This window comes from Dermacentor variabilis, chromosome 10 (assembly GCF_050947875.1).
Source record: "Dermacentor variabilis isolate Ectoservices chromosome 10, ASM5094787v1, whole genome shotgun sequence".
NCBI lineage: Eukaryota > Metazoa > Arthropoda > Arachnida > Ixodida > Ixodidae > Dermacentor > Dermacentor variabilis.
Genome location: NC_134577.1, coordinates 87872117 through 87898695, shown reverse-complemented (window position 1 = coordinate 87898695; position 26579 = coordinate 87872117). Strand labels below are relative to the sequence as shown.

At 45.1% G+C, this 26579-nt stretch overlaps 1 protein-coding gene and 1 long non-coding RNA gene across 3 annotated transcripts; one reads left to right on the top strand and one right to left on the bottom strand.

Annotated features, from left to right (window-relative positions):
- The first annotated feature begins 1028 nt into the window (after window positions 1-1028).
- Window positions 1029-16265, top strand: LOC142560770 (uncharacterized). Of its 2 annotated transcripts, none has more exons than XR_012823428.1 (4): window positions 1029-1104; window positions 2227-2367; window positions 8410-8569; window positions 16046-16265. It is a non-coding gene; the product is annotated as an uncharacterized LOC142560770 (long non-coding RNA). The 2 variants fall into 2 exon arrangements; XR_012823427.1 differs by lacking the exon at window positions 16046-16265 and adding an exon at window positions 13438-13524.
- RIC-3 (RIC3 acetylcholine receptor chaperone) lies at window positions 8563-24328 on the bottom strand. The gene is made up of 6 exons (XM_075673098.1): window positions 23852-24328; window positions 19822-19910; window positions 18029-18154; window positions 14414-14561; window positions 13426-13598; window positions 8563-12755 (listed from the first exon to the last, which is right to left on the bottom strand). Exons 1-6 carry the CDS (start codon window positions 23997-23999, stop codon window positions 12567-12569), a joined length of 873 nt encoding a protein of 290 aa, XP_075529213.1. The 5' UTR covers window positions 24000-24328; the 3' UTR covers window positions 8563-12566.
- Window positions 24329-26579: the final 2251 nt, after the last annotated feature.

Sequence of the window (26579 nt, the reverse complement as noted above, 5' to 3'; positions counted from 1 at the left end):
AAATGCAACAATTTGCAATGATTATATATGTATGCAGATATACCTGCTTCCTTAATGCAATTAGGAAAACATGACTGCTTGAAAAGTCAGAAAGGAAAAATGTAATAAATACGGCCACAAGCACATCTGAAGCCACAAGCACGAAGGTTTGACAAAGCTGTGTGCTACTACCCATAGTTCCTGCGTTAGCTGCAAGATCGCCCACGCCAGAGTTGCCTCTACTCAGTTTCACAGAAAACGCTATACTCGAGACTAGATAGAACCACTGACTAGAAGCAATCACTGCTGCCAGCTTGGTCTGGCACTAACAGTGTACATCAGATAACAGAGCCTGTCTGTACACTCGCAAAGGAAGCAGTCTTGCACGTCTGTTTTCCACACACTGCATATGCCTTCATTCACGAAGTGCAGTCACAGTGTAAAAAAAAAAAAAAAAAGAAGCACATGGGGAGAAGCCATCACTAGCACACAGATCAACAATTGATGCGATAAACAATAAACAATTGACGTAGGCCAATGCACAGAGAAGTCCTTGCAAAATTTCCATATTTGTGAATGGCGCAAAGAACACAAGCTGGACGAAGAGAACATACAGAATTGTGTAGCTGTAAGTTTAATGAAGGCAACATGCAGCACATTTCCCTTATACAATGCGGCAGTCACGTGATTTCAGTGTGTGTAAACAAAGCAGGATAACCAGAATGACACTGTCAATTTAAGAAAGAAGAATGTAGATCCACTAGCTTGAAGATTTCCAAGGTAGCTCCAATAATTTGATTTTTGTTTGAAATCTTGTGCCTATCAAGCTCTATTACTCTACATAAAGGGCGTGTTGCCTTTATTAAACTATCAGTAGAGAGAGCGCGCCTTTTCTTCCCATCTGTCCCATGTTTTTTGTGCCTCTCACAAACACGTACAGTAGAAACCTCGTTCATACGTTCTCGGGGAGAAAAAAAAGACATGGAAAGAAAAACGTATTAAGTGCGAAAATGTACATCGTACAGTTGCTCCTATATTTCCTGCGTTTTCCAGGTGCACAGTTTTGCCCTGCACCAACAGCGCCACCTCAGCCAAACATGTCACAGCCAGACCCACAATTTCTCGGTACGAAATTTGCACACTGTGTTTCTATAAATCTGTGTATTGACCTCCACCTACAGTAAGCTTATGGAGCCTCTGGGAAATAAAAATACAGTTAACGGACTTCAGTCATTGATTGGAAGAAATGTAATTCATTTTAGTGGAGTGTGTTTATGATCCTGTTGGTGAGGTGCACGGAAAATCAAAACTTTGCAAGTGGGTATAAATTTGTTGTACAGTAGCACTGGTATGCAAAACACTGACACAAGAAAAGGAAGGTTGTCCCTGTGTTCCCATTATCACATTTTGCACACCTGCCTTTCTGTGCTGTAGATTTAACCGGTAGTTTATTCAGAAAAAACTGCAAGCTAACATTTTATGAATGCACCTGAACAGTGAGCATAAGTCAGCTAAAATTTCAGGCTCTTAATACTGGCATCAGCCAGACAGGATGCATGAACATCACACAGGCGGCCATTAACCGTTTCATTGTTGTGAATACGGGGGTACCTCCATTTTTAATGTTTTACTAGTGATGGCAGGGGGAGTGACAACTTAAGAATGGGAGCTTCTTAAAGCATGTGGCTCTACACTTCGTTAGCATGCCACCTACTAGGCTCACAAATGCTCTTTTTGTTTTAGCCTTCATGGAAAAAATTTTGTTTGCACTTAATGTCACCAAGCTTACTCAACAGACGGACATGCAGTGCTTTAGTGAGCTAATAAAGAAAGTCGACGATGTGCCTTTGCACTCAGCAGACATTCTTGACTAGCCATTTTCATCTGTGGAGGACTTGTTGAGATATGATGAAGAGCTTGAAGCCAAAAGTGAAGAAAAGGTTGCAACAGTAATCTTGATTTACTGTTGCCTAAGTTCACATTTCATAGCTTCAGGGATGCTCTGTTTTTAAGTGAAGGCTACGTGTTGACAAGCCGGCAGTTACTATTTAGTGTAGCAGTGATTGTTGAAGTACAATGTTATATGCCTGCTTACATGCCTGTTAGTGCGTAACTAGTGTGTATATACACCACTCCTTTACCCTGAAGGCTTCCCATGTTCGCTACACTGAAACCATCGGATGTTATGTTATGTTGGGTTCTGAGCTAACTCGTTCTTTCAAATTTTCATTGCACTTTTTCTCCTAGAAAAAGAACATGGCCAAAGGAGGTGAAAGTGCACAGCAACAAACATCTTGCATCCTCAAGAGCCTGCTTTCTTGGAATGTTGCTGGTTCAGAGTGAAAGGCGAGAAGTCCAGTGACCTAAATATCCGCAAGCTGACGTGTAGTATGTTATCTTTCATTACGGAAGGTTTTGCCTTGCATTCTTTTTATTTCTCATTGTTGATTTTTAATGTTTCATTGTGCATAATGTTCCTGAATAACCTGAGGATAACCCGCAGAGCACCTGTTCTGTGTGCATCATGAATGCACGGCTGGATTTTTCTTTCAAGAGGGAAGCGAGCCTTTGTTTCGCTGACCCCCCGCAAACTCTGAGCTTTGTGCATTAGAAGGGAACTGGTCCCTCCATTTGCATCCTGGAAGTGACCCAGTGACGACGCTCTGAGGTGTCAGGTGATGTTTCCCGGGCCTGCGGGATGACAACGGGGATGGAAAATGCAGTTTGAAAAATGCAGGACGGCCAGACTCACCCCACCAACCCTAGAGACAGGACCAGTTTTTCATGGGCTGAACAACTGAACGTTTTTTGTGTTTTTAACCTCATTTTTTGAACTTCTCAGTGTGATTAAAGCTTGTTTTAAATGTTCAACTGTGTTCGACCCATTATCTAGCTGGATAGCGGACACTGAGATCCCATGAAAGGCAATTTGCAAGGCCAGCTGGCAAAAAAGTGAAGTTTACTGTCATCAGCCGCCAATTCAACATCCACCGCAGTGGAACACGTCGCCTGGCAAGACCTCTAGTTTGACCATGGCATCCGCCTACTGCAAGGACGCGGCATCGCCCAGGAGTTGAGCAGCTGATAGCACACAGGCCAACAACAAGGTGGGCCTGTTTCATATTTCATGGCGCAGCTCAGCAGGCTTCACTACGTACGTCCACTTTGAGTGAGATAAGTCGTGAAACACGCACGCCAAAATGGATCAGGACAAGCTGACGCCTGAAACCTCTCAAGTTATGACAGCAGAGCATGAAGCTTCCACGGCAAACATTCGATCACAAAGACCAACAACATTTTCCATGAAACGAGCCGCGAACAACACTGCCAGAGAGTAAACACTGCCTCGAAGAATGTGGAGACCGCTATTACCGAAGTGTCATGTGCAAAAGAGGATGACATTAACAGCGCCACAACGAAGCTTCGTGCAAGCTGTGAGTGCTATGAGCACATCGCCGCCAGATACACTACCTTCCTCAACAAAATGAACAGATCTGAAATACGGCAGGAATGACAGCTTCAGAAAGCAATCGACGCAGATCATGATGTGACTGTAAGTGACAAGGCTACAGAATGAGAATGCAACCACTTGCAAGGGGCAACGTCGCAGCACTCTCTATTGGCCCACTGAAGTGTTTCTCCAAGCTCTCGACAATCAGGCTCGTCAACAATCATCCTAGCCGCCGTACAGGCACGCGCGCAAGCAGAAGCCATCCGGGTCAGAGCAGAGTTTGGTCGCAGAGAGGCCACGATGCGCATTTAGAAGGCAAAAATTGAGATTGAGTTGGATATTTCACAGCATGAAAAAGAAGTGGCAGCTGCAGATGCACAGGCGATTGCGTTCGAGGCAGCTGTGGAGCAGGATGGCGGGGAGGGAATGCGCACGCTCCCTTCTGTGGACCGAACACCGTGGACTAGGAGCTATATCAATGAACAGGAAGCCCTATGCAACGCTGCACTTGTTTTTACTGAGGTGGCTGTTACCGACTCTAGCGGCGACATAAACAATGCTCACACGTCGCCAGGAGTGAACGTTCGATTGTCGATGTGTAATAATTGTAAATAATTCGATGTGTCGGCGAGCTGATAAACGGCCGCTTGACTAACATGCTGCCTTTGACAATCCAAGTTCAAAACATGCCGGAGCTACGAGTCGTCCGATGGACTTACGAGTTGACCCGCAGCTACCTGTGTAAGCTGCTGCACACAGCACTTCAAGCTCAGAGCTAGCTGCTGTCCTTAAATTCTCGTGACGCAAAAACTTGTTTCAAGTGGTCTTACCAAGTTTGATGGTCGACTTGAAAACTTTCGTGCTTGACAGTCATTGTACAAAAGTGTCATAAGAGATCTAGGTCTTTCTGCCCAGGAAGAGCTCGACCTTCTCATCAAATGGCTTGGCCCTGAACCGTCACATCAGGCTTGGAGGTTGAAATAAGTGCATGTCGATGGCTTTGTGGAAACAGCTAGACGACGTCTTTGGGCGCCCTGAGGCAATTGAGTTACTAAAGCGCCTGGAAGACTTCCCGAAAATATCTTCCCGAAATATCTTCCCAAAACCAGACTGCAAGAGCTTGGAGACCTCCTGCTAGAACTCGAGACTGCAAAATATGACCTGTATCTTGCTGGTCTTAGCTATTTGGGTACCACAAGAGGGGTAAACGAAATTGTCTCGAAGTTGCCCACTGGACTTCAAGAAAATTGGACATCCGTGTGGTTGAAATATGAGAAAGACCACAATACGGCATTTCCACCCTTTTCGTTCTTCTGCAAAATTGTTAGAGATAAGGCCAACATGAGGAACGACCCGAGTTTCATCTTGCACCTACAAGATGCTCCGTCTGAATTCAACCAAAGGAAGGAAGGCAATGTTACCAAGACCACGCGGCAAAGATCATCTGTGTCAGCAAGAAAAACAGAAGTGGATCCGGCTTCTGCCAAGATTAATCAAGATGCCACTTCCAACGAGCAGCAACCAGAATCGAAGGTCTTTGAGAGGTGGTGCACACATCACAACAAACCTCACCCTTTGGAAAGGTATTGTGCCTTCCATGAAAGAGCCTTGGAAGAGCGGCTATCTTTCCTAGAGAAGCAAGGGATGCCTACGATGCTGCTCATTTAAGAACCACATGATAATGTCAGGCAGTTGTGATGTGCCTCATATCTGACAGCGGCGACCGCGCCACAGTGCTTCCCGGAATCGCCAACCTCAGTGTCGTCAAGGGCTGGGTCTCGGGACAGTACCACACATAATTAAGAAAGAAGGGTCACAACTAGGCATACTGAAAACGCTGGCAACAACACCAAGTCGTGAGCCAAAATCTGCTTCATAGAGGTGACCCATGAGATTCAGCCTCAGGAGACACTCAGAGCCTACACGATTGCTGACGATTTAGAGTAATTGTTCGTTGGTTAGGCCAGAACTTCTCAATGGTTTCAAAGTGGAGGAGACTCCTACGTAGTACATGCTCCGCACTTGCTCCGGCAGTACTCAAGTGGTTGGGACAATCGCTCATAGCTTCTTCGTGCAGAGCGTATCAGGCGAAGCAGAGCTCGGACAAACGGAAGGGCTCTCTCCAGGCACTGCATCATCTTCATGTGTGAAGAACATATGCGCCAGTCTCAACGCTTGAAGCCGAAAGTAGGGACATTCGTGTATTTTCAGACACGTCCACAAGGGCCGTCGCACTGGAGGCACACCTACGTGTGACTGACAAGCAGGGAAACAGACATGTTGGATTTTTCATGGGAAAGGCCAAGCTTGCTCCACAACCAGAACACACCATCCCAAGGCTTGAGTTGCGTGGAGCAGTGCTTGCTGTAGAAATGGCTATTCCCTACTACGAAAGTTGGACTTCCAGCTGAACTCGGTCACATTCTACATGGATGGCAAAGTGGTCTTGGGTTACATACACAATGAAACAAGAAGGTTCTTCATGTATGTGGCCAACAGGTTGCGGCGGCGGATACGTAGCAGCACACAACCTGAACAATGGAAATATGTTCACACAGAAGAAAATACAGCATACCACGCCACTAGGATGATTCCAGCGGGACAGCTTAAGAGCACGAAATGGTTGTGTGGACCTGACTTTATTTCATGACGAGAGGAGGAAGCACGGTCTTCGGGCTTCGCCCTCCTAAATACTAACGAAGACAGAGAAATACAACCTGAAGTCTGCACTCTGGCAACGGAGGTGAACAAATGACAGCGACTCGAAGCCGAATGGCATTTACAGGTTCTCAAAGTGGAAATCTCTCACTCGTGTGGTGGCAAGTCTGATCCAGGCTGTCCACTGTGCAAAGAATGCATCACAAGAAGAGGTAGCTCGTGCTGAGGTGTTCTCCAAAGCCAGGCTCGTTGTCATTCGTGTGCTACAGAAGGACGCATTTTTTGATGAGATATATTGTATAAGTTCATAAGATAAGCTCGCTTCGAAGCCTTGACCGATTCCTAGACGCCAACGGCTTGATACATGTCGGCGGCCGCTTGGACAGAGGTGATCTTCCGGATGATGAGAAACACCCTTTCTTAATGCCGGGTTGGCACCATGTCGCGAGGCTTCTCGTGTACCACCACCATGGATGCATGCAACATCATGGCCGACAAATCACAGAAGGAGCCATACGAGCTGCTGGGTATTGATTCGCCGGAGGTAAAAGGTGCGTGTCATCTGTGCTGGAGGCATGCATTTCATGCAAGAAGCTGCGAGGCCACTTTCACGACCAGAAGATGGCTGACCTTCTGGCAGACTGAATCCGCATAGATCTTCCTTTTCATGAATGTTGGAATTAACGTTTTCAGTTCCTGGATGATTGCCTCTTGCCGAATGAGAGGTGGCGCTGCAAACAGCAAGCACTGGGCACTTGCTTAAGCATTCGCCCAGTGCACATTGAGCTGATCGAATCAATGGATACGTTGAGTTTCATTAGTGCCTTCCGAAGGTTCCTATCAGTGCAATGACCCATCAAGCTAATACGCTCTGACTGTGGGACCAATTTTATCAAAGCATGCAGAGAACTTGGAATTAGTGCAGAGGGCATTAATCGCTCACAAATAGGCAAGTTCCTCATGGGAAACGGCTGCAGATGGATGTTCAATTCCCTGCATCTGTCCCATATCGGCGGTGCATTGGAGTGGATGACCGACATTGCACGCCGCATTCTTGACTCAATGCTCATGCAGCCACGTCATCAATGGCTCACGCATGACATTCTTGCAACCTTTTTGGCAGAAGTTTTGGCCATCATTAATGACAGGCCGATAACTCCCACTTTGTCTGACCCCGAAGATCTCACCATCCTAACTCCGGTGACACTTTTAACACAAAAACATGGAAACACATCTATAACAAATGGGCAATTAGACACAAGCAACCTCTACAAACAGCATTGGTGTCTAGTGCAAAACATGGCTGATGAGTTCTGGAAGTGCTGGCGCACAAAGTATGTCACTACTTTCCAGCAACGGTGAAAATGGCAAGCAGCAAAGCCCGACTTCAAAGAAGGTGACATGGTTCTACTTGGGGATAAAAAAGCAACCCGCAACGACTGGCCTGTCGGAGTGATTACACGAAGCCTGGCCAGTGCGGATGGAAGGGTGTGCAAGGTCGAACTGAAAACAGCCAAAGACGAGGTCGTAAAAACATTCTTCCAATCAACGACAGAAGTTGTACGTTTGCCGTTACCATGATATACTGGTGGTTTCCAAGAACGGAAGACACCAGACAGGCAGTATTCTTTGCACATCGCGGACATGCAGTCAGACTTTTCTTTCAAGAAAGAAGCGAGCCTCCCTTTCTTTTATTGCTTTCTGTTTCGCTGACCACCCTGTGGTCTCCGAGCTGTGCGCGAGAGAAGGGAACCGCTCCCTCTGTTTGGTTCCTTGAAGTGACCCAGTGACGAACGACGCTTTGAGGTGTTGGGTGATGTTTCCCGGACCTGGGGGACGACAATGGGGATTGAAACCATGGTTCGAAAAAGTGTGGGACTGCCAGACTCGCCCCTTCGGCCATAGAGACAGGACCACTTTTCTATGGGCTGTAAAACTGAACGTGTTGTGTGTTCTTTAACTTGCTTTTTTGACCTTCTCAGTCTAATTAAAGTTTGTGTTAAATGTTCAACAGTGTTCGACCCATTATCTAGCTCGACAGTGGATGCTTTGATCCCGCCAAGTGCGATCTGCGAGGCCAGCATAGCACTTGTTACTGTTAGACAACTGGGTGCAGTTACTGTTGTGTCTATATTTACTTGTATGTATTTTTAAAAACTGACTTATATGTAAATAATATATGACTACCCAGGGCATCATTATTCAGCAAATTTGAGCAAGCGAGAGGGAGTAATGGTTGTGAAAGTTCTTGCTTTTCAACCCAAAGATACCCTGCTTACTTTAAGAAAAAAAAAAAAAAAACATTCTTTATGTGTGTGCAGGCAGCCTGACCCATGACACATACTTCAGGACCACTTTGAAAGACATAAAAAAAGCAGGCATGTCAGGGTTTCGACATGTTTCTGAGACGGTGGCAGCAGAGAGATCAACAGAGGTCCACTCAGCATGAAGAAATCCATTCTGCGATACCATTATTTAAAGGTATTGACAATAATTTTTATAATACTCATTCTTCTTTCCTTTAAGTGCAACACAAAAAGCTTGCCAGTTCATTCATGGTCCATTCATACAGTTGTAATGCAAGAATCATTGTGGAACACTTATCTGAATAGTTTGTTAACTATGTATCTATCCCACACGTTGAGGGAGCGCAGGCAACACTTAAAAATAAAGCATGCTGATTTTGATGTTCACAGCAGTTGTCTATTTAATACTTATGGTTACTGCTTTTACCAGAATTAAAGTATTTTTTCTGAACGAATGTTTCTTTCTAGGTTTCTTAAATGCAGTGACTTTGAGACATCCCCGGTAGGTTGTTTTTTGCCTTACTTGGGTAGTGTTCGGGAATACTCTCAGACATCCCTGGGATTTCCACAATATCCCATATGGGACATCCATCATATATCCCTAGGATGGCTCTGTGTTGTTGGGGTTAAATTGAGCTGCTAGGCGATGACGGTTGCTGCGGGAGTGAAATGTGATACTCACATCATGGTGTCTGTAGCAGGGAACTGTGCCGCGTTTGGGTTCATCATCATCATCATCAGCCTGGTTACACCCACTGCAGGGCAAAGGCCTCTCCCATACTTCTCCAACTACCCTGGTCATGTACTAATTGTGGCCATGTCGTCCCTGCAAACTTCTTAATCTCATCTGCCCACCTAACTTTCTGCCGCCCCCTATTACGCTTCCCTTCCCTTGGAATCCAGTCCGTAACCCTTAATGACCATCGATTATCTTCCCTCCTCAGTACATGTACTGCTCATGCCCATTTCTTTTTCTTGATTTCAACTAAGACATCATTAACTCGCGTCTGTCCCCTCACCCAATCTGCTCTTTTCTTATCCCTTAACGTTACAACCATCCTTCTTCTTTCTATAGCTCGTTGTGTCGTCCTCAATTTGAGTAGAACCCTTTTCGTAAGTCTCCAGGTTTCTGCCCCGTACGTGAGTACTGGTAAGACACAGGTATTATACACTTTTCTCTTGAGGGATAATGGCAACCTGCTGTTCATGATTTGAGAATGCCTGCCAAACGCAAGCCAGCCCATTCTTATTCTGATTATTTCAGTCTCATGATCCGGATCCGCAGTCACTACCTGTCCTAAGCAGATGTATTCCCTTGCCACTTGCGTTTGGGTTATTGCCTATTAAATGCATTCATTAAGTCTTCGACGGCACCACGTGCTGTGAAACACTTAAACAGATAGGTGAAGATGCTTGTCACAATGTATTCATTGGTTGGCAGCGACAGCTGTGAGTGTGGCGTGCAACAATCTGGGAGGAGATTTGCCGGTACAGGAATAAGAAACTGGGTGCTCACCGGAATTTTCACGTGATACAGACTAGCAAGTGAGCATTGTGGGGAAGCTGATGCGGCAGGTGGCTACTGTTCTCGATCAAGCACGCCTAGAGCGTTTTTGTTTACACAGGATCTAGTGGCCAGGAAACGTATCATACCATCACAGTTTTCCACCGTATTGAACGTTGGTGCTGAAAGGCCGTGTTTTCCAGAAATGCACGAACCAGTAAAGATGAAGCATAACTCAATCGGGTCATTTTTTTGTGTTCTTCATTGCGAATGTTGGTGTCGGAAAATCATATGTAACAGGATCGTATCAACGAGGTTCTACTGTATAAACACCAACTCACACAGTTTCCTATCTTATTTGATTCTCTTTTTTCTTGTATTGGAAGGAAGAAAGCCAGATGAGTGCTTTTCACTAGTTCCTTTTGTTTCGCTGGCAGTTTTGCTGATCACCGCGTGTTTTGACAGATGGTGCCACTATACAACACACAGCAAAGGACCCTGCAAATATATATGCTCAAGTCTATTTCATTTATAATCAAGTGCGCTGTGTTCTTCTTAAACCAGATCAAACGAGCATCTATGGCTAGTATGCTGGGTGCGGCTCTTGCAAGCAGCAAGTGTGGCTTTCCCTTACAACAACAGGCGCTTTGGTACTCAGGATGGTGGAACTTCATGCAAACCTCTTTTCTTTGGAAGTGTACAGACTAACTACAATAAATAGCAATGTATAAACCACAAACACGTAAATAAGAATCATGAATCAAATAAGTGCTTGCCCATAGAGCATGCTGTATGAATCTTTGTCTGAAAACGAAACAACAAAGCATGGTGAGGTGTGGAAGAGAATGCACAATAAATTTATGCAACGCGGTGTTTGACACTGAGACTTACTCACCAATGCGGTTGAGCTGGTCAAACTGTATGCCATGTTGGGCATGTGTAATGACATATTTGTCTGAATGAAAGAGCAGTTATGGGGCGTAGTCTCTTTTGCACCAGAGAAACAATTTAAGTATTTAAATGCCTGCTGTTCTCACCGACCAGGAACCGATGAGAGAAGTATAGCTTGTTCCAAACTTTTAACATTTGCATGCGCTTCAGTAAGCTTCGCGTGAACAAGCTACCTGGTTGCACAAGAACAATGCACATGTAGTAGAAATTCCTAGACCTGGACTAAAAACACAAAATAAAATGCTTGGAATCCAAATCAACACTTAGCTTCTCTGAGTGATGTCTTGCATTATATTTCACAATTGTAAGTTAAACTGATGCTCCACTTACCAAAGGAAAGTTGTATACATCAATCAACACAGCAATCAATAACCATATTGCAAGCCTTCCACGATGGCGCTTATTCATCTGCATCATGTTCGTCCTACTTAAACATCTTGTTGACACAGGTTGTCCCAATAATAATGAAAATGTAGATGGTAATGGTAGTGATGGTGATGTTAATAAAATATTGATGATGATGGTGGAGGTGCTAGAGGAGAGGCGGTAGAGTTAAACTTCAATATAACAAAGTTGCATTTCGTGAAAAATTTTGTTCATTATGTCTGGTATTCTTCATGAGAGAATGAATGAAAACCAACAGCAATAGCAAATCTGCAGTCAAGGCCTTGCAATAGAATTGCAACACCCGTGCAACACAGTGCAGATAAGTTACTTCTGTGGGTGCTTTGGCTTTTCTTGCTACTGTCCTGCATAATATTTTGATCCTTGTGCAAACACAAATTTGCTTCGCTATAAGCAATATGGCTTGCATCCCGCATTCATGGGTTAATTATAGTATTAGAACACTTGTTAAAATAAAGGATGACCAACCAAATTTTAGATGTACTTCATTACGCACAAATAAATGTGCAATAAAATAATGATCTATACTTAGGTAATAAGGAATGACTGATAGATTGATTGAATTCATTAAATCCATGTTCATCATATCGAGCTCAACTGCAGTGATGACCGCATCAAACTGGTTCTTTGCTAGGGAACAGCCACTGCATATGAGGCCTTCCAAGCTGGCTTCGTCTCGTTTCCAAAGATAGCTACACATGGGCTTGACCTTTGCTATAGCTAAGTGGAGTAACAGTGCATGGGACAGGAAAAACGGGATGAACAGACTAACAAACAAACATCTGTCGATTTTGTTTGTTTTATCTCATACACTGTTGCTACATTTAGCTATAATGTGTACAAACCAGCCCAAATTAGCATAAAAGTGTTAGTTTAGGCTAGTTGGTTGAACATCGACACACTGAACAAACAGCGAAGACATAAAGACTCTTCCTCTTGCAGGATATCTTCCTTGCTTCCCACCTTTTGTCTTGCATACACTTCTGTTGCTCAAATAAACTACTAGTTGATAGTCAGCGCTTATGTTGTTGTCTTCCCGTAGTCCTGTTGTCCGCGCTGTTTGTTCAGTATGCCAAAACTAGTGCACTTTTGTTGTCCTTTGCTGCATTCTCGAGTGGCAGCCAGGCCAGTGCAGATGGAGCCTCTGCTGTCTAGCAGAACTGAAGCGAACTACTCAGGTTCTGCAGGACTGAGTGCGCAGAAAGGTGATAGCCGCTCCATCCTGTCTCGTTGACGTCGGGTGCCGAGACAGTAAATTTTGCCTTGCCTCAAATTGGGCCGTGAGCAGCGTTTCTCCTGCCCCATGGGATGCTTAGTGGGCAACAGCCTCGCTGTTCGGTGGCAGCAACGCTTCGTCCCCGCTGTCTGCCGTTCCGTCCGAGCAGGAGTCTGGTTGTGAGCCACCCTGGCAGGACTCTCTGCTCAGTGGTGCACCGCAACGGCAGGCAGGCTCGTCCTCTGATGTCTGATGTGCTGGCCGACGATGCCGCAAGCCCTCGTGCTGTGCGAGTGCATGGAGAGAGAGAGAGAGAGAGAGAGAGAGAGAGAGAGAGAGAGAGAGAGAGAGAGAGAGAGAGAGAGAGAGAGAGAGAGAGAGAGAGAGAAAATTAACAAGCCCTATTCCAGGTCGTCCATTGTATAGAAGGCTACGATATGTCCTTTTAGCACTGTAGCGTCATTGGCATTAGCTACGCTGCTGACAAAGAAGACTGCCACGCGAACCGCTGCCGCGAATGGGTGTTCCATCATCACTTGCGCTGGCCGCAGCTACTGCTGCTCTGCACATCTTTGTATCTGCACTATTTAATAAATGTGGCAGTGGTCGCCTTCACGACGCGCTGCACAGCAAGCAATGATCAGGTGGTGGGTCATGAACGTGGCAAATGTGCGCCACATGCATGCAAACACCGCAGGATTAGCGAAGGCTGGCCACACCAGCCTTGGCCATCCAGCCACAGATTGCGGGCACAATTGTGCAGCAGAAAGAAAACTAAGGAAGCATGTTAAATCTGCATGCGGGCTGTCTGACACAAGCGTAAATAAGCTTTGCCAACCTTGATGGGCACTTTGACGACACGCTAGTTAGCAGGGTATAAACAAGATGTAACTAGCCAAAGCTCCGTATAATGACCATGGATATAACAAAGCAAATTACTGATGTCCTCACTCACCCGCTCATGCAGAGGCGTCTGCTGACTTCCCTTGGAGAGCTCGCGGACAAGCAGGTTGATGGAATGGCTCATGTTGGTGCTCGCTGGCTGAGCCCCGCCCGACTGGCGAATGAGCAACTGCTGCAACAGCGCCTCTGTCTGTGCCAGGCGCCGCTTCAGCTCTTCCACTTCACCTGAAAGGGGGGGGGAGCGGTGCACGGTAGTGTCATGGCGGCCAAGCGTGCACTGCTGCGTCATCAACAATGGCATAGTGGTGCTGCTTTTCCATGCTTCTACCACACTCCATTGAGACCAGAGTGTGTGTGCTGTGAGCGGAGAACTGAGGGCAAGAAATGAGGCATACGCACACATGAGAAATGTATGCCGGATGCCGCTGTCCTTCCAACAGCCCCCACCTTTCACTAACGTTATTGGTCAATGTTAGCTGTATACTGACTAGCGGCAGTGTTCGAACACAAATGGAGCCATCTGAGAATATTTCCGTGAAAATAAATAGGAAAATAATAGTGTTTAAAATGCAAACTAATAAAATGAATAGGAGCTCATCATTCAGTAAGTTCAACTTCACCAGCACACATGGTATACTGTTCCAAATTACCTGCCTTTCATAGTTGTTTCTGAGCAGTGCAGGGGACAAGATGCTATGAGGCAAATCTGTGCACTCTTTAGCAGACCTGAGGGGTAATTGCCAAGGAACAGCACAAACACCGACCGTCAACTGAAAGTTCTCCCATTGACAGGAAGAAGTAAGACTACAAAACTTATCTGCGCTTTGTAGCCTTCGTTTTTTTTCCGTTACTGGGTGACCTTTCAGTTGATAGTCAATGTTGGTGCAGCCCCTTTTTGTTCCTTCTAATTGTGTCCATGTTTTGCTTGCCTGCCTTACAGTAAGTCGGCATTTTAGAGCCATCGCTCCATTTGCGTACCTTGAACAGCTTCAGCTAGTGATGGGTGGGCCAGCAGTGGACAGCCGGGTGGGACCACTCACCCAGGGGAGTCTGTCGTGAAGAGTCGCCCGGGTGGACCCTGCGGCCTGGTGAGCTGAAGCCCGAGGTGCCTCGCGGGTCGGGACGTGACCATGGCTCTTGGTTCACACTGTCTGATGCTGCTGGAGCAGGGGGCTTCTTACATACCAACTGCATCCCCGAAAGGAATTGAAAAGGATTCACAATGAAACAGCGCTAACTCGGGGCAGGTACATAAACCGAAGAGAGGACAAGAACCAGCGCTGACTGCCAATTGCGAATCGTTATTACAAACGAGAAATATACCAGTTCTTCATATGTAGAAAAGTTAAAAAAAAAAAAAGATTTTATGTCACATCTAGGCCTATGCCGTTTTTGCAGGTAGGCTACGTGGTTAGGTAGACATTAGCAGCAAGAAAACTTTCAGTTATAGTTTTGCTAATTACCTAAAATGTGCTAAGTTACATTTCTTAACACCACCTTTCAGATATCCGTACTCAGAATATGCTAGAAAATGCCTTGTTGTTTAAGTTAAGTTTGTACTGAACTGTCAATGGCACGTACTTGGAAAATTTCTCACTGGAACACCACTGTCTTTTGTAGCACATATTAAGGTTGTGTGCACTGAAGTGTGCACTGAAGAGAGCATTAAATCAGTTTAGACTGGTAATGGATGAATTAAACCACTATTTTCATTCAATCTGCAGAAGAAAATTTGGTGATTAGTGAAGAAAATGAAGGGAAACCTTCTTTTCTTGGAATGTCCTGCCAGAACCTCGACACTGGCAGTCAGTGCAGCACCATGAATTTCAAAGTATTTCGTCGTACATATTTGGGCTGTTTTGGCACAGCAAAATTTAATGAAGGTTGCTAGATTACCTCTATGCTTACCAAGTCCAAAGAAATCATTGACAATTTTTCGACGGGTTGTAAAACATTACCGTTGGAATTTTTCCATGAACAATGCCATGCACCGCATGAAATGACGACAGCACTCTAACTTTTGGTCAGCTTTTACAATGTTCAGCAAAATGGGGAGTGTGGAAAATTCAAACTTCGACAGGAGGTATCGTCGAAACTAGCCTCCACTGCTCCTGGCACATCCCCAATCGAAAAAAAAAAAGAACACTTTGGTAGACTTGGCAACACAATTTTTAAATGACAGCAGCAGTGAAGACAAGCGACGTCTGCACTGTTTTAACCATGTCTCAAACATTGGTACACGCTCAGGAGTGTGTGTTTGGATGATTGTGTTCGACTAATATCAAGTGCAACTTTATTTTTTTCCCAGTGTGGATTGCTTTTATGCATCAGCGTTTTGACAGTATATGTATAACTTATTACGAGCAATCCTTCCCGTCATCTGGAAGAACACACACATCGTGGAGGTTCTGGTGGACCCACGGGCGGCGACTTAGGGCTGTACAGGGATTCCCTTCTCACCTTCCATGAAATCTTGGTACATTATCAACTTGCTCGGCGGGCCTTTCCACTACTACATCCTAAACTCACTAGACCACAATCCAAACGGGGTCATTCCCCTCCAGGGGCCGATTCAGTCACTTCGCACCTAATGTAGAACCCCACGGTCCTGACTGTGGGGAGGCGTACTGCTCTTTATCCCATATGCTCTGGCAATGCCCTGCGTTACGCAGCTCATCGCTTACCACTCTAACGGACTGGAAGGCAGCCCTTAAGAGCGGCGACCTCTCGGAGCAACTACGGACTGTCCAGAGGGCCTGCAACAGGGCGGAGGTCCACGATCTTCCGGCCCCAATGTGGGTGTGGCCCGTGACGGCTACGGGGACTCCCTGAAAAGGGAGTTACCCCAACGCGGTTCTTCAGGACCATCAATAAAGTTCTTTGTCTGTCTCTCACACAAGAGCATGCAGTTGATTGCAAACTGACCTTCGGCAGAAGCTTTATTAACAGCCTGAGCTCCTACTTTTGGAACAGTGACTGTAAACACTACATTGCAGTACTACTGTACAAGAACTGTACAAGGAATGCTATGGCACCAGCGCCAGTTCTAGGTGCATGGATAGACCAGTATCTACACAGAAGAGCTGACCAAACACAATAATCAGGTATGAGGAGGCTTGTGCATGCTCCCCAACCTGACAACCATTGGTTCGAGAGATTAAGGAAAGCAGCAAAAAAATAAGGGTGCTTGCTGCAACACCATAGGCGCTTGACCGTTGACATAGCTTGACACCATAGCTTGATGGTGTCAAGCTTGATGCTGTCAACCATAGCTTGAAAAAGCTATGGCTCTCTCGTATAGCATGGGCATCACCATGGCTAATATTGATGCCACCAAATCGGACCTGCATATTATTATTTTCGCGTGGTCTAACTCACTGAAGTTGTGAACTAGCAGCAAGTCGCATTTTTTGTGTACTCCAGGTTGTTTTTACTCTCGGTACTTATATTAAAAAAAGCAAATTATTAGTTTTGTTCCTGCTTCTTGAGGTGCTTTTTTAAAGTTTCACGAAGAATTCTCACTCTCTGAGCCATTATTTCTGCTTTACTTCCATTGAAAATACTACCGATGATTAGGACAAAATTTAATCTATCACTGTATACATAGGATAATACGTCTTGAAATTAAATACTAAAATATAAAACCACCGAAAATGAGCACATTTCTAGCGTAGAGAAAGAGTTAACTGGTTTGTTTAGAATGTAATCTAGTTCTCTGCAGCTGTTAAATGTTTAACTACAGTGGACCTGAGCATTCAGTGTCTAAAAATATATGATATCAGAGCGAGCTGATACAGAAACCTCAAAGTGCTTCTAATCTGTTTTCGCCTCTTTCTGGCTTATTAAACCTTGTGGCTGTCCGCAGCAAGTCCAGTGATTGGACAGATGTGCAGTTGTTGACAGGTGATGGCTGTGTGGGGTTGCACAACCCACTCCAATTATGGTTCTATGGTGTTGCTGGATGTTACAATGCTCTCCAACACTCTGCACTGTACATGATGAACAGGAGTGCTGCTAGAGTCAACGTTTTGACAAGGTAACTTGGTCTTTGTCATGGCTGAGGTAAGTTGATCAGTGAAGCCTTCTGGTTGAAACAGCGGCTCCAGCGACATGTTTATTGTTCTACCACCTGTTCATCACTTTAAACCTCCATCTTCTGGTGAAGTTCTGTATATATGTGTATAGTTCTATATAGTTCTATATCTCCAACACCAGTTCTAGGTGCGTATTTAGACCAGTTTCTGCACACATATATATATATATATATATATATATATATATATATATATATATATATATATATATATATACACAGTAGAATCTCAATGATATGCTTTCACCTAATACGAATTTCAGGATGATACAAATTTTTCTGAAGTCCTGGCCGAAGTTTATTAGCTCACAACGTGCTAAAGCTTGGATGTTGTGAACCAGTTCTTGTGCCATGGTGAATTATATGAACAACCAAGCTGCGACACGATCCCTGGTGGAGCCGGCGAGGATGTACCGGCATAGTGGGACCTCCAAGCACTGACTGTTGTCAGTTCAAAGCAGTTCACTTTAAATTTTCGCAAGTACCACACACAAGCCTTCATAAGATTTTATAATAAAGTGCTGTAAAGTCTAGACAAAGACATGCACATATGTCAACTAACCTTTAGCACAGTGTAAAGAAAGAAGACGACCACTCCAATCGTGTACAACGGCATGACGAGGTTCATGGTGCCACCCGTCTTGGCGGCCTGTCGAGGGGGCTGGCGCATCGACGGATGTGGAAATGGCTGCCACAGACATGCAATGGTTTTTCTCGTTACATCAAGCAGTAAGTTCAGAGCAGAGAGAGAGAGGGAGAGAGAGGGCTACATTACTTCACTTTTGAGGGTGATCACTGTTGTGCATATTGTTCCAATGATTGTGACACAAGATTCTAGTCCTCCATGAAGAATGCATAAAGTAGTATGTTTCATTGCACTTCGTCGCATATTGTTGCAATGATTGCGACACAAGATTCTAGTCCTCCATGAAGAATGCATAAAGTAGTATGTTTCATCGTATTTTGTTGCATATTGTTCCAATGATTGCGACATAAGATTCTAGTCCTCCATGAAGAACGCATAAAGTAGTATGTTTCATCCAATTTACATTGTAACGTGGAAGCTGTGAATTACACTGTCATACGCATGCCATCCGTGGTGAAAAAGCATGTTAGTCAATTCAGAGTGGCAAGATAAACAACAGAAAAGACAAGACATCAGCGCAGAATGCCTGGCTGCCTTAATAAATTTTTGGAGATTGCACAAAATTTGGCAGGCGCATGCCATAAGTGGAAATGGCTGTCACTGTTGCTTAACTTTTTTGCCCTCATTGCTACAGTGCACAACTGCATTATGCACAGTGGTCACGGTGCAGCAAAAGGTGAAAGCTGTACTGCCCTTATAAGTTAACTTCATTAAGGAAAGGCAAGTCTTGGGACGAGTTGCGAGGCAAGGTATGATTGTGACACAAGATTCTAGTCCTCCATGAAGAATGCATAAAGTAGTATGTTTCATCGTATTTTGTTGCATATTGTGCAATGCAGGTGCGACCAGAAAGCTGACAGGATTGGAATTGATGGCCGTGGTGTTGCTGCAGGCAAGGTAAGGCCGGCGTGCTTTGCTGGCAATTGCTTTGCCTGCACATCCCTTTTGCTATTAGCCCGGGCGTTTCACCAAATGTTCATAAATTTGGTGTCTCAGTGGAAGGCAGTCGACAGGCTTAGAAACCTTTTCCTGACTACTCTGGGATCGGCACTGAGCGTGCCAAGCACAGCTGTTTCTCTGAGCACACTGAAGTGCTTTGCTCAAGGACGGCTCCTGTAGCCTTCCTTCTTCAATTTGACAACCTACACTGCTGCTTCTGCTGTGCTCAGCCCTGAGCAGGAAAATACCGAGGTTTATGAACACCCACGAACCTGAAACCTGAACAAGTTTGCAAACGTTCTCAGGACAATAGCACTGGCTTGCCTATAAATGTATTACCATTTGCGGAACACTGGGTTACCAGGGAGGTGCACATCACTAACAGCACTGGCAGCCACTTCTTATGATGGCCAGCTTAACCAGAGAACATACAAAGGTAATACTGCAGTGACATGTCATATTCTACTTAACTGCTGGCGTAAAGCATTGGTAGCGACACAATCATTAATATGCAGTTATATGATTAGCATTCAATAAGAACACTAATGCAATGTTAAAATTCTTCAAACGCATTGTGACAGGGCATCTTACAAAATGTTGTTACCAGCTATGCTACTGCTGTCCACAGTTCCAGCAACCCGGTAAATCTGCAACGGTAACAAGTTTATACAGACATGCTGAATTTTCAAATGCCTGCAGTGCAAAACAGCAGCGTCCTATGTAATGAATGGCACAAGTGATGCCTGCGAATGTGCAAATGAACTACTCACACGGCCTCTTGCATACTCTGGGTTGTGAGGTCGGGCCTGGCCCATGGCTTCGTACGTTTGTGGCTGGGCCCCTCGGCCTGGGATCAAGCCTGCACACAATTAATTCCAAAGCACATGCAGCGTAACTGATGAGGGTTTCTCAAAAGTTAGTAAGATTTCAGGGTACTTCCAGGCGTGCAGTCAACCACACACTCAACAAAAATTTTTGCACAGCTAGAGTTCACTCAATTATTGAAAATATTTTTTTTTTCTTTTTGTCTCTTTCACCACCTGTGTTGCCCGTGGCTTGCTTAACAGCACTGCTGTTACTATATGCAACACCAGTACAAACATACCCCAGGGTTGAACACGTAACACAAACATTTGGTGCATGACGGCCCAAAATGTCAAAGAACTGAAGTGACATTACACGTCGACAAGGAATACACTGCAGAAGGGTTGAAAATTGAGCTCGCTGGTACATTGACATTATTGGAACAGCACTAAATGACGGGCCAGGAAAGACAACACATGACTGCAGACTAACAACATAAAGTCTTGCCTCACACCAAGGCTGAGCGACCTGGTGGTAGCTCAATTTGACAGGAAGCTATGTGAAACACTGGACAGCCATGTAATCAAGGTACAGTATTCCACATTGCAGACGACTTTCTCGCAGTCTACAGGGCGTTACCCGGCGAGACTGTGGAAGAAACGAGGTGAATTTCTTGTGGTGTCGCCACAGTGCTAGGTGAGTTCGACAACAGAAGAGCTAGCAGTTGACGCCGAGCTACAGTTTCTGGACTTCAAGCTGTTCTTTGGTGAGCATCATGTGTGCTGGAGCTACGCCCTGTGCTCCAAGAAAAGGCTCTTGCCTTTTTTATCAGCACACTGTAAGACTGCGAAGCACGGTTCTGCCACCAGAGCACTGAAGAGAACCCTCAACAGCTCATGCCACCACTAAGTAGGAAGGAGCTTTGAGACGCAACTTCAGCGCTTACTTTCAGCAGGTAACACATGCGAGGTTCTGGTGGTCATCGCTGATGAGTTGTTAATGGAGCTGTGCATATGATGCGACAGGACCGAGGCAAGCCAGTTGAGGGCCACCGTGGTGATCTCGTATGTACGTATGTACATAGGGTCAGCCATTGCCTCAAGAAATAGCTGGTGGAGTTAGAGTTCACATTGCTTTTTCTGCACTGAACAAGCTAAGCTAGGCACGTTGCGCAGCAAGGTTAACTGGACCGAGTCGAGATGTGAAGTTTGTAGAAAGAAGCACGCACAGCAGTCTGTTGGCTGTGCAGTTGCTGTTGTGTACGAAATCCCCCTGTTCTGCATCTGAAACTATGTAGGACAGACAACATGGTGCCTCAGGGAACTTGCTTGGTCTCTCGACACACAACGTGGGCGCAACCTAGCAGTTAATGCAGCCTCGCGCAGTTGTACTCCGGCTTTTGATAAGTGTCAAATCCTTAGGTAACACAAAGACCAAAGAATCCGCAAGACTGTTGAAGTGTACGCGATTTGTAGGAGGGGGGCCCATCTTATGTAAGCGTGCCATCACTCCGTTTAAGTGATAAAGAGCAAAATTATCGGGATGGTTAGATCGTCTGATCAAGTGGCTTGGCTGTGTCCTCTGGTTTTTAGGTTGGCTACTTGGTATCACACTGAACTGATTTCTAACTGTCTGCACATCTTACAAAAAAAAAAAAAAAAAATGTCTGCACCCATGTGCAGTCTTTTTTGTCCCATTGTTTAGCACTGTCCCAATAGTTTTAAGGAATGTACAGCAGACTCTGCTTAAATGGAACTTGAAGGTGCAGAAAATAAAGTTCTGTTTATCAGAAGCTTCGTTTATGCAAACAATGCAAAAATCACAATAAAATCACTTTATTTCAAGAGCATGGAGTGTTTTAACTTCCCTGCCGATAACAAAAGACGTTATTGTACACTCTGTTTGGAATATCACAGCTTCTTCGGCACAAGCTATGTGTTCATGCGCTCTTGCTTTTTGACTTGCCATCACGATGCACAAAGGAACATGAAAACTAGGCAACGTGAACGCTGTACAGCAGCTGCTAATGCCACGACAGCGCCTCTGGCTGATTGATTGCCCTTTCTTGAATAGTTGGCATCATCATCTCGCATACATGTCGACCTGCTCCTGTTTTTTATGAAGTATGATGGTTGATAACGTAGGTGCACTTTTGGTTTCACTTCTCTTTAACCGGAGCTCACAAAAAGAAGCGTTTCGTTTAAATGAACTTCGTTAACATTGTTCCTATCGGTCGGTGGCCAACCAAAATCGGTACTCTTGTTCCATTTATTAGACATTTTCGTATAAGTAAGTTATGCTTATCCAAAGTCTACAGTACACAGTATTCTGATATCGTCAAGAGATGCTCAAATTCAAATGCGGACAATTATGAAACTACTCCAATGTGCTTTGATTCCATGTTCACATGCATTTGTAACAGTGGCTCAGCTTAGACTCCGAAACGTACCCTTTGGACTACTTCACATTTAGGAACTGGCCACACCGTGACTGCATGCCGCAGTGCAGTTTGAAACACCTCTTGGGCCACGAGGGCTGTCGGTCCACTTCGTTCCTACAGATTTGCCCACGACTGAGCTTTCATTCAAAGAAGCTGAATTCAACAGACATGTAAGCGAAAAAGCTCTCTACCTCCACAAACTTCACTGTATAGATGCCAGTATAACAACACATAAGGCTCAATCTTTGCCTCAGAATGTGCATATGCCTGAACTACACACTTGAGCATTGAAGCAGTCACATGACTGCTGCGGCAGAAGAGATGGTAGCCTGTGCAGATGAGCTGACTACGGCATGTCTTGCAGCCACTGGCACGTGTTTCACCACTAGTGTGAGCTGGCTTTCAAGCTCTTTTAATTTGTCGTGGTCCTGTCCATATTTATTGCTGTCACTATCAACGAGACAAAGATATGTGGGCTTCTAAGGGTGTTGTGCTTTAAATTTCCACTCCAGAAATCGAGTCCAGACATCGAGTTTCTACATTAACAAAGTATGCACTGGAAAAGTTTGGTACCTGAAAAAATTGTCCACAAGTCGAGTAATCGATACTGTAACCAAGGTCATAATATAATGATTGAGGCCTGACATGTGTGTTCTTCTGGCCAGAAAATGGTTATTACGGTTTGCTGGACTAGTGACAACCAACTCATTGGGATATATCAAGGTAAGGTGCCAGATATACTACGGCAGGGCGTGCTGTATTTTTTGGTATGCGTAGTAAAACTTGGCTTCAATCCTTGCTTTACTTGATGCTTGTGTAAAATCAAAGCAACCTTTGTCAGCTGGGTGCAGGTGACTTTACACTAACACTTACAATTTTTGCCAAAACGCCCTGTGTTCAGAGTAAGGGGCTCTGAAATTAGAAAGAGCCCTGAAGATTGTGGTTATCACACTCCTGGCGACGTATTCTGCGACGATCACTTTCCGCGATAGTATCGCCTTGGCCGTCAGACGCGCTCTGATTGGCTGGTTGAGCAATATCGGATGAGCTGATTGGCTGTTTGAGCACTACGCCACGCGAAGACGATAGTATCGCCCACCTGATCGTCGCAAAATACGAACCCCGCGCATCGAACATGTTCTTCGAGCAATATGTCAAGCAAGCAAGCTATAGCTATAGCTCCATGGTATTTGTGTCACAATTTGTAAGAGCGGCTGCATGCAAATACACTGGTTACCCACGCTTCTCTACATGTGAACTGAACTGGCTCTAAGGCCAGGTCAACGCAAGTTCGTGACACTCAAGAGTTTACTTTGCAAAAGTTGAATGATAACGGTCTTTTTGCAGTATGCGAGTTTCCACTATGGGAGGCAGTCGGAAGGTGACTTGACTGTGCATAAATTACTTGAAACAAAGCTTACATTGAACACTTCAGGCACAAGTAGAACATGCTTTCTGCTGTAATCAGTGTAAAATGTGGCTACTGCCAATGGAAAAGACGAGGCAGCTGAACGCTGCATTGGCAGCTGCGTTGAAGCGAAGAATGAATCGCTTACCGTCCTGTCCTTCTTGTGCCGAAAACGACATGGAGAAAGCTGCCTGCATCATTGGATAGAACACTTTGGGCCAGAGGACTGTGAAGCAACCGACCACGATTGCAAGCACGGCGATGCTTTTCCCAACGCCAATATCCGAATTCGCCATCTTATGGAATCGCGCTTGCGGAGTGCGATCAGTTTCGCTCCCGGTGTTCTGCGGCTAAGCGCACTTCATGGCTCAGCCAGCTCAGCCAAAACTCCTGTACCTTCACATGCTTGCTGGTGGCGCCAAAACTGTGGCCGGGGCCGTGGTAGCTTAGAGCCTCTGTGCTTTGAGCACTTTGACGGGGAAAATGAGCGGCGCGATCAGAGAACACAACCGTAGAATAAAGAACCAACTCGCCACTTCGCGAAATGCCAGTCGAAATTTTGAGATGGAGTTACGGTAACACCGACTTGTCTTCAGCACATCTTTTAATCCGTGATATTCTTACAACATGGCGTCCATGATATCTTTTGGGTTTCTGGCTTATGCATTCAAAAAGCAAGGCCTTTGAGATCCGCACGAAGTTGTCGCTGGGAAATATATGTGTGGATGTGTGGTGCATCCCTTGAAGAATCCTTGAAGTAGCCAATGCAGATCTCAAAGGTGATGTTTTTAAACTATACATGCCAAAACATAGAGTAGCTTTTTTATTCCTGCATGTGCCAAAAGCATGGCCCAAAGTAGTGTCCGAATCCAAACGCCCTCTGGATAACAAATGCAGGTCTCGAATGCCATGTTTTCGCTAGTTGTATGCGGCGGAAGCGTTAACGGGAGCCAGGCACCTTATTTCGACTGTCATACTCCGTAGCCGTCACCTATCGCAGCTGCACACAGACTATGTGAGCGCAAGTAGTGCGCAGTAATATCCTTTGAGATCTGCACGAAGCCGTCGCTGGGAAGCGTATATGTGGTGGTTCCCTTGAGCATCCTTGAAGTAGCCAATGCAGATTTCAAAGGTCATGCTGTTAGAGTACAGGTGCCAAAACACGGAGGAGATTTTCCTTCCTGCTTATTACAAAAGCATGACCCAAAGCAACGTAGTGGGCAAATCCACACTCCACCAATGAGGCCCTATGGATAACAAATGCTAATCTCGAAGGCCGTGTTTTTGCTAGTTCCACGCGGCGGAAGCGATTGTGAGAGCCAGACACCTTGTTTTGACCGTCGTACTCCGTGGCCATCACCTATCGTAGTTGGACGCAGAATAAAAGAAGCTCAGGTAGCACGCGGTAAAAGCTGTCGATGCATTTATGGAAGGTGAAGCCTCTGGCACAGAGTTTCTCACTATATTACCTAGAGGGAAATCTGGCGCTGCTGCGCTGTGGTATTCACAATGGTATTCATGGGAGTTTAACGTGTACTAGAGTGAGGTTGGTGAAACGAGCGGCTGGGGCGGCGCATGCTTTTCAGTGAGGAGGGCGATGACGAAAAATATCATGGCGGCGCTGCGATCGAACTGAATTAGGCAACATCAATTTCGCGCCGTTGGAAACTGCTGGCGAATCTGCTCGGCGAGGTCGTTCGTACTACTTCGCGCGCTACTGTTTGCAATCAGGCCGCTAAAATGGTTCTTTTAATTGGATATGACATGTATTTATGCCTTAGGAATACATACCTTTCTTTCTCTTCTGTACTTCATATTATTTAATTTTTTTTTTAATGCAGCTCGGTGACTGGGCGTGCATTGCAGCCGCAGTGTCGGCTTTTATTCTACTATGTTAGTGTACGGTTCCCTTTGAATATCAAATATTTTTATTGATGTTCAAGCAGCATGTATCTTTCGTGTGTATTTTTGCGCGTATAGTTTCCCTTAAGTAGGTCTTGCGAAACGCAGACAGAAAAACATGTAAACTTCCTGCTTGCCGCTTCAAACAAATAAAACATATCGGCTCCATCCGGCGCTCTGTACTCAGATTTACGGGAATTATTCTTATATAAAAAGCAAAAAAAAAAAAAAAGAACTGCACTGCAACATCCCATTCATGTTTCCTTGTTCCTCGCGTAACACAACGCGGAGTGATTGGCACGGTTTCTTTTTACTGCGGTGGGCACTCGGGCGCCGACAACAGTTTTAGGTAGCTATTACATATGCTAATCTTTGGCCCGTAAGCCGTGTGAAATTTTTCGTCTAGTCCATGCTTAACAACAGGCAACGACAAAAGAAAACTAAGTGCCCTTCCACTCTGTGAAGAAGGATGACCTGGGAAGCTGTGCATGTGGGCCCCCTAATGGCGAACTGCACCACCGCCGCTTCTCGGTCCGGCATTGTACTATCCTCAGCTTTTTTTTTTATCTACACGCGGACACGGTAGTGAGAAAGTAGCCCTCAACAACTCCGCTGTAAAAAAAAGAAAAGAAAAAAAAAAGCCGGCGCGGTAGCATAATTATAGTGGCTACATAGTGGATATAGCGTTGCGATGCTAAACTAGAGCTCACGGGACCACACCAGGTCTCGGAATTCGATGGGAACGAAATGGAAACCTGCAAGTGGTGAGAACTGAACAGGGTGCCTAATAAACATATCGCCGGACGTAAAACGCTAGAATTTGTTTATATAATAAAAAGAAAGAAAAAGTAGCTGCGTCCTTCGGATTTCTCCTAGGGGTGTAAACGAAATAAATTATTTTCGAGTCTGACTTCTGAAAAAAAAAACAAAAAAAACGTTACGCTTATCTTATATTTCATACCTAAATGTAATGC

Bases quoted from the DNA above. Each gene is read 5' to 3' on its own strand.
- RIC-3 (XM_075673098.1), bottom strand. From the start codon at position 23,999: ATGGCGAATTCGGATATTGGCGTTGGGAAAAGCATCGCCGTGCTTGCA. The intron at 13,599-14,413 runs GTGAGTGGTCCC...CCCCCCTTTCAG, and splicing joins TTCACGACAGACTCCCCTGG to GTGAAGTGGAAGAGCTGAAG. The intron at 12,756-13,425 runs GTGAGTGAGGAC...GCACTCGCACAG, and splicing joins AGACGCCTCTGCATGAGCGG to CACGAGGGCTTGCGGCATCG.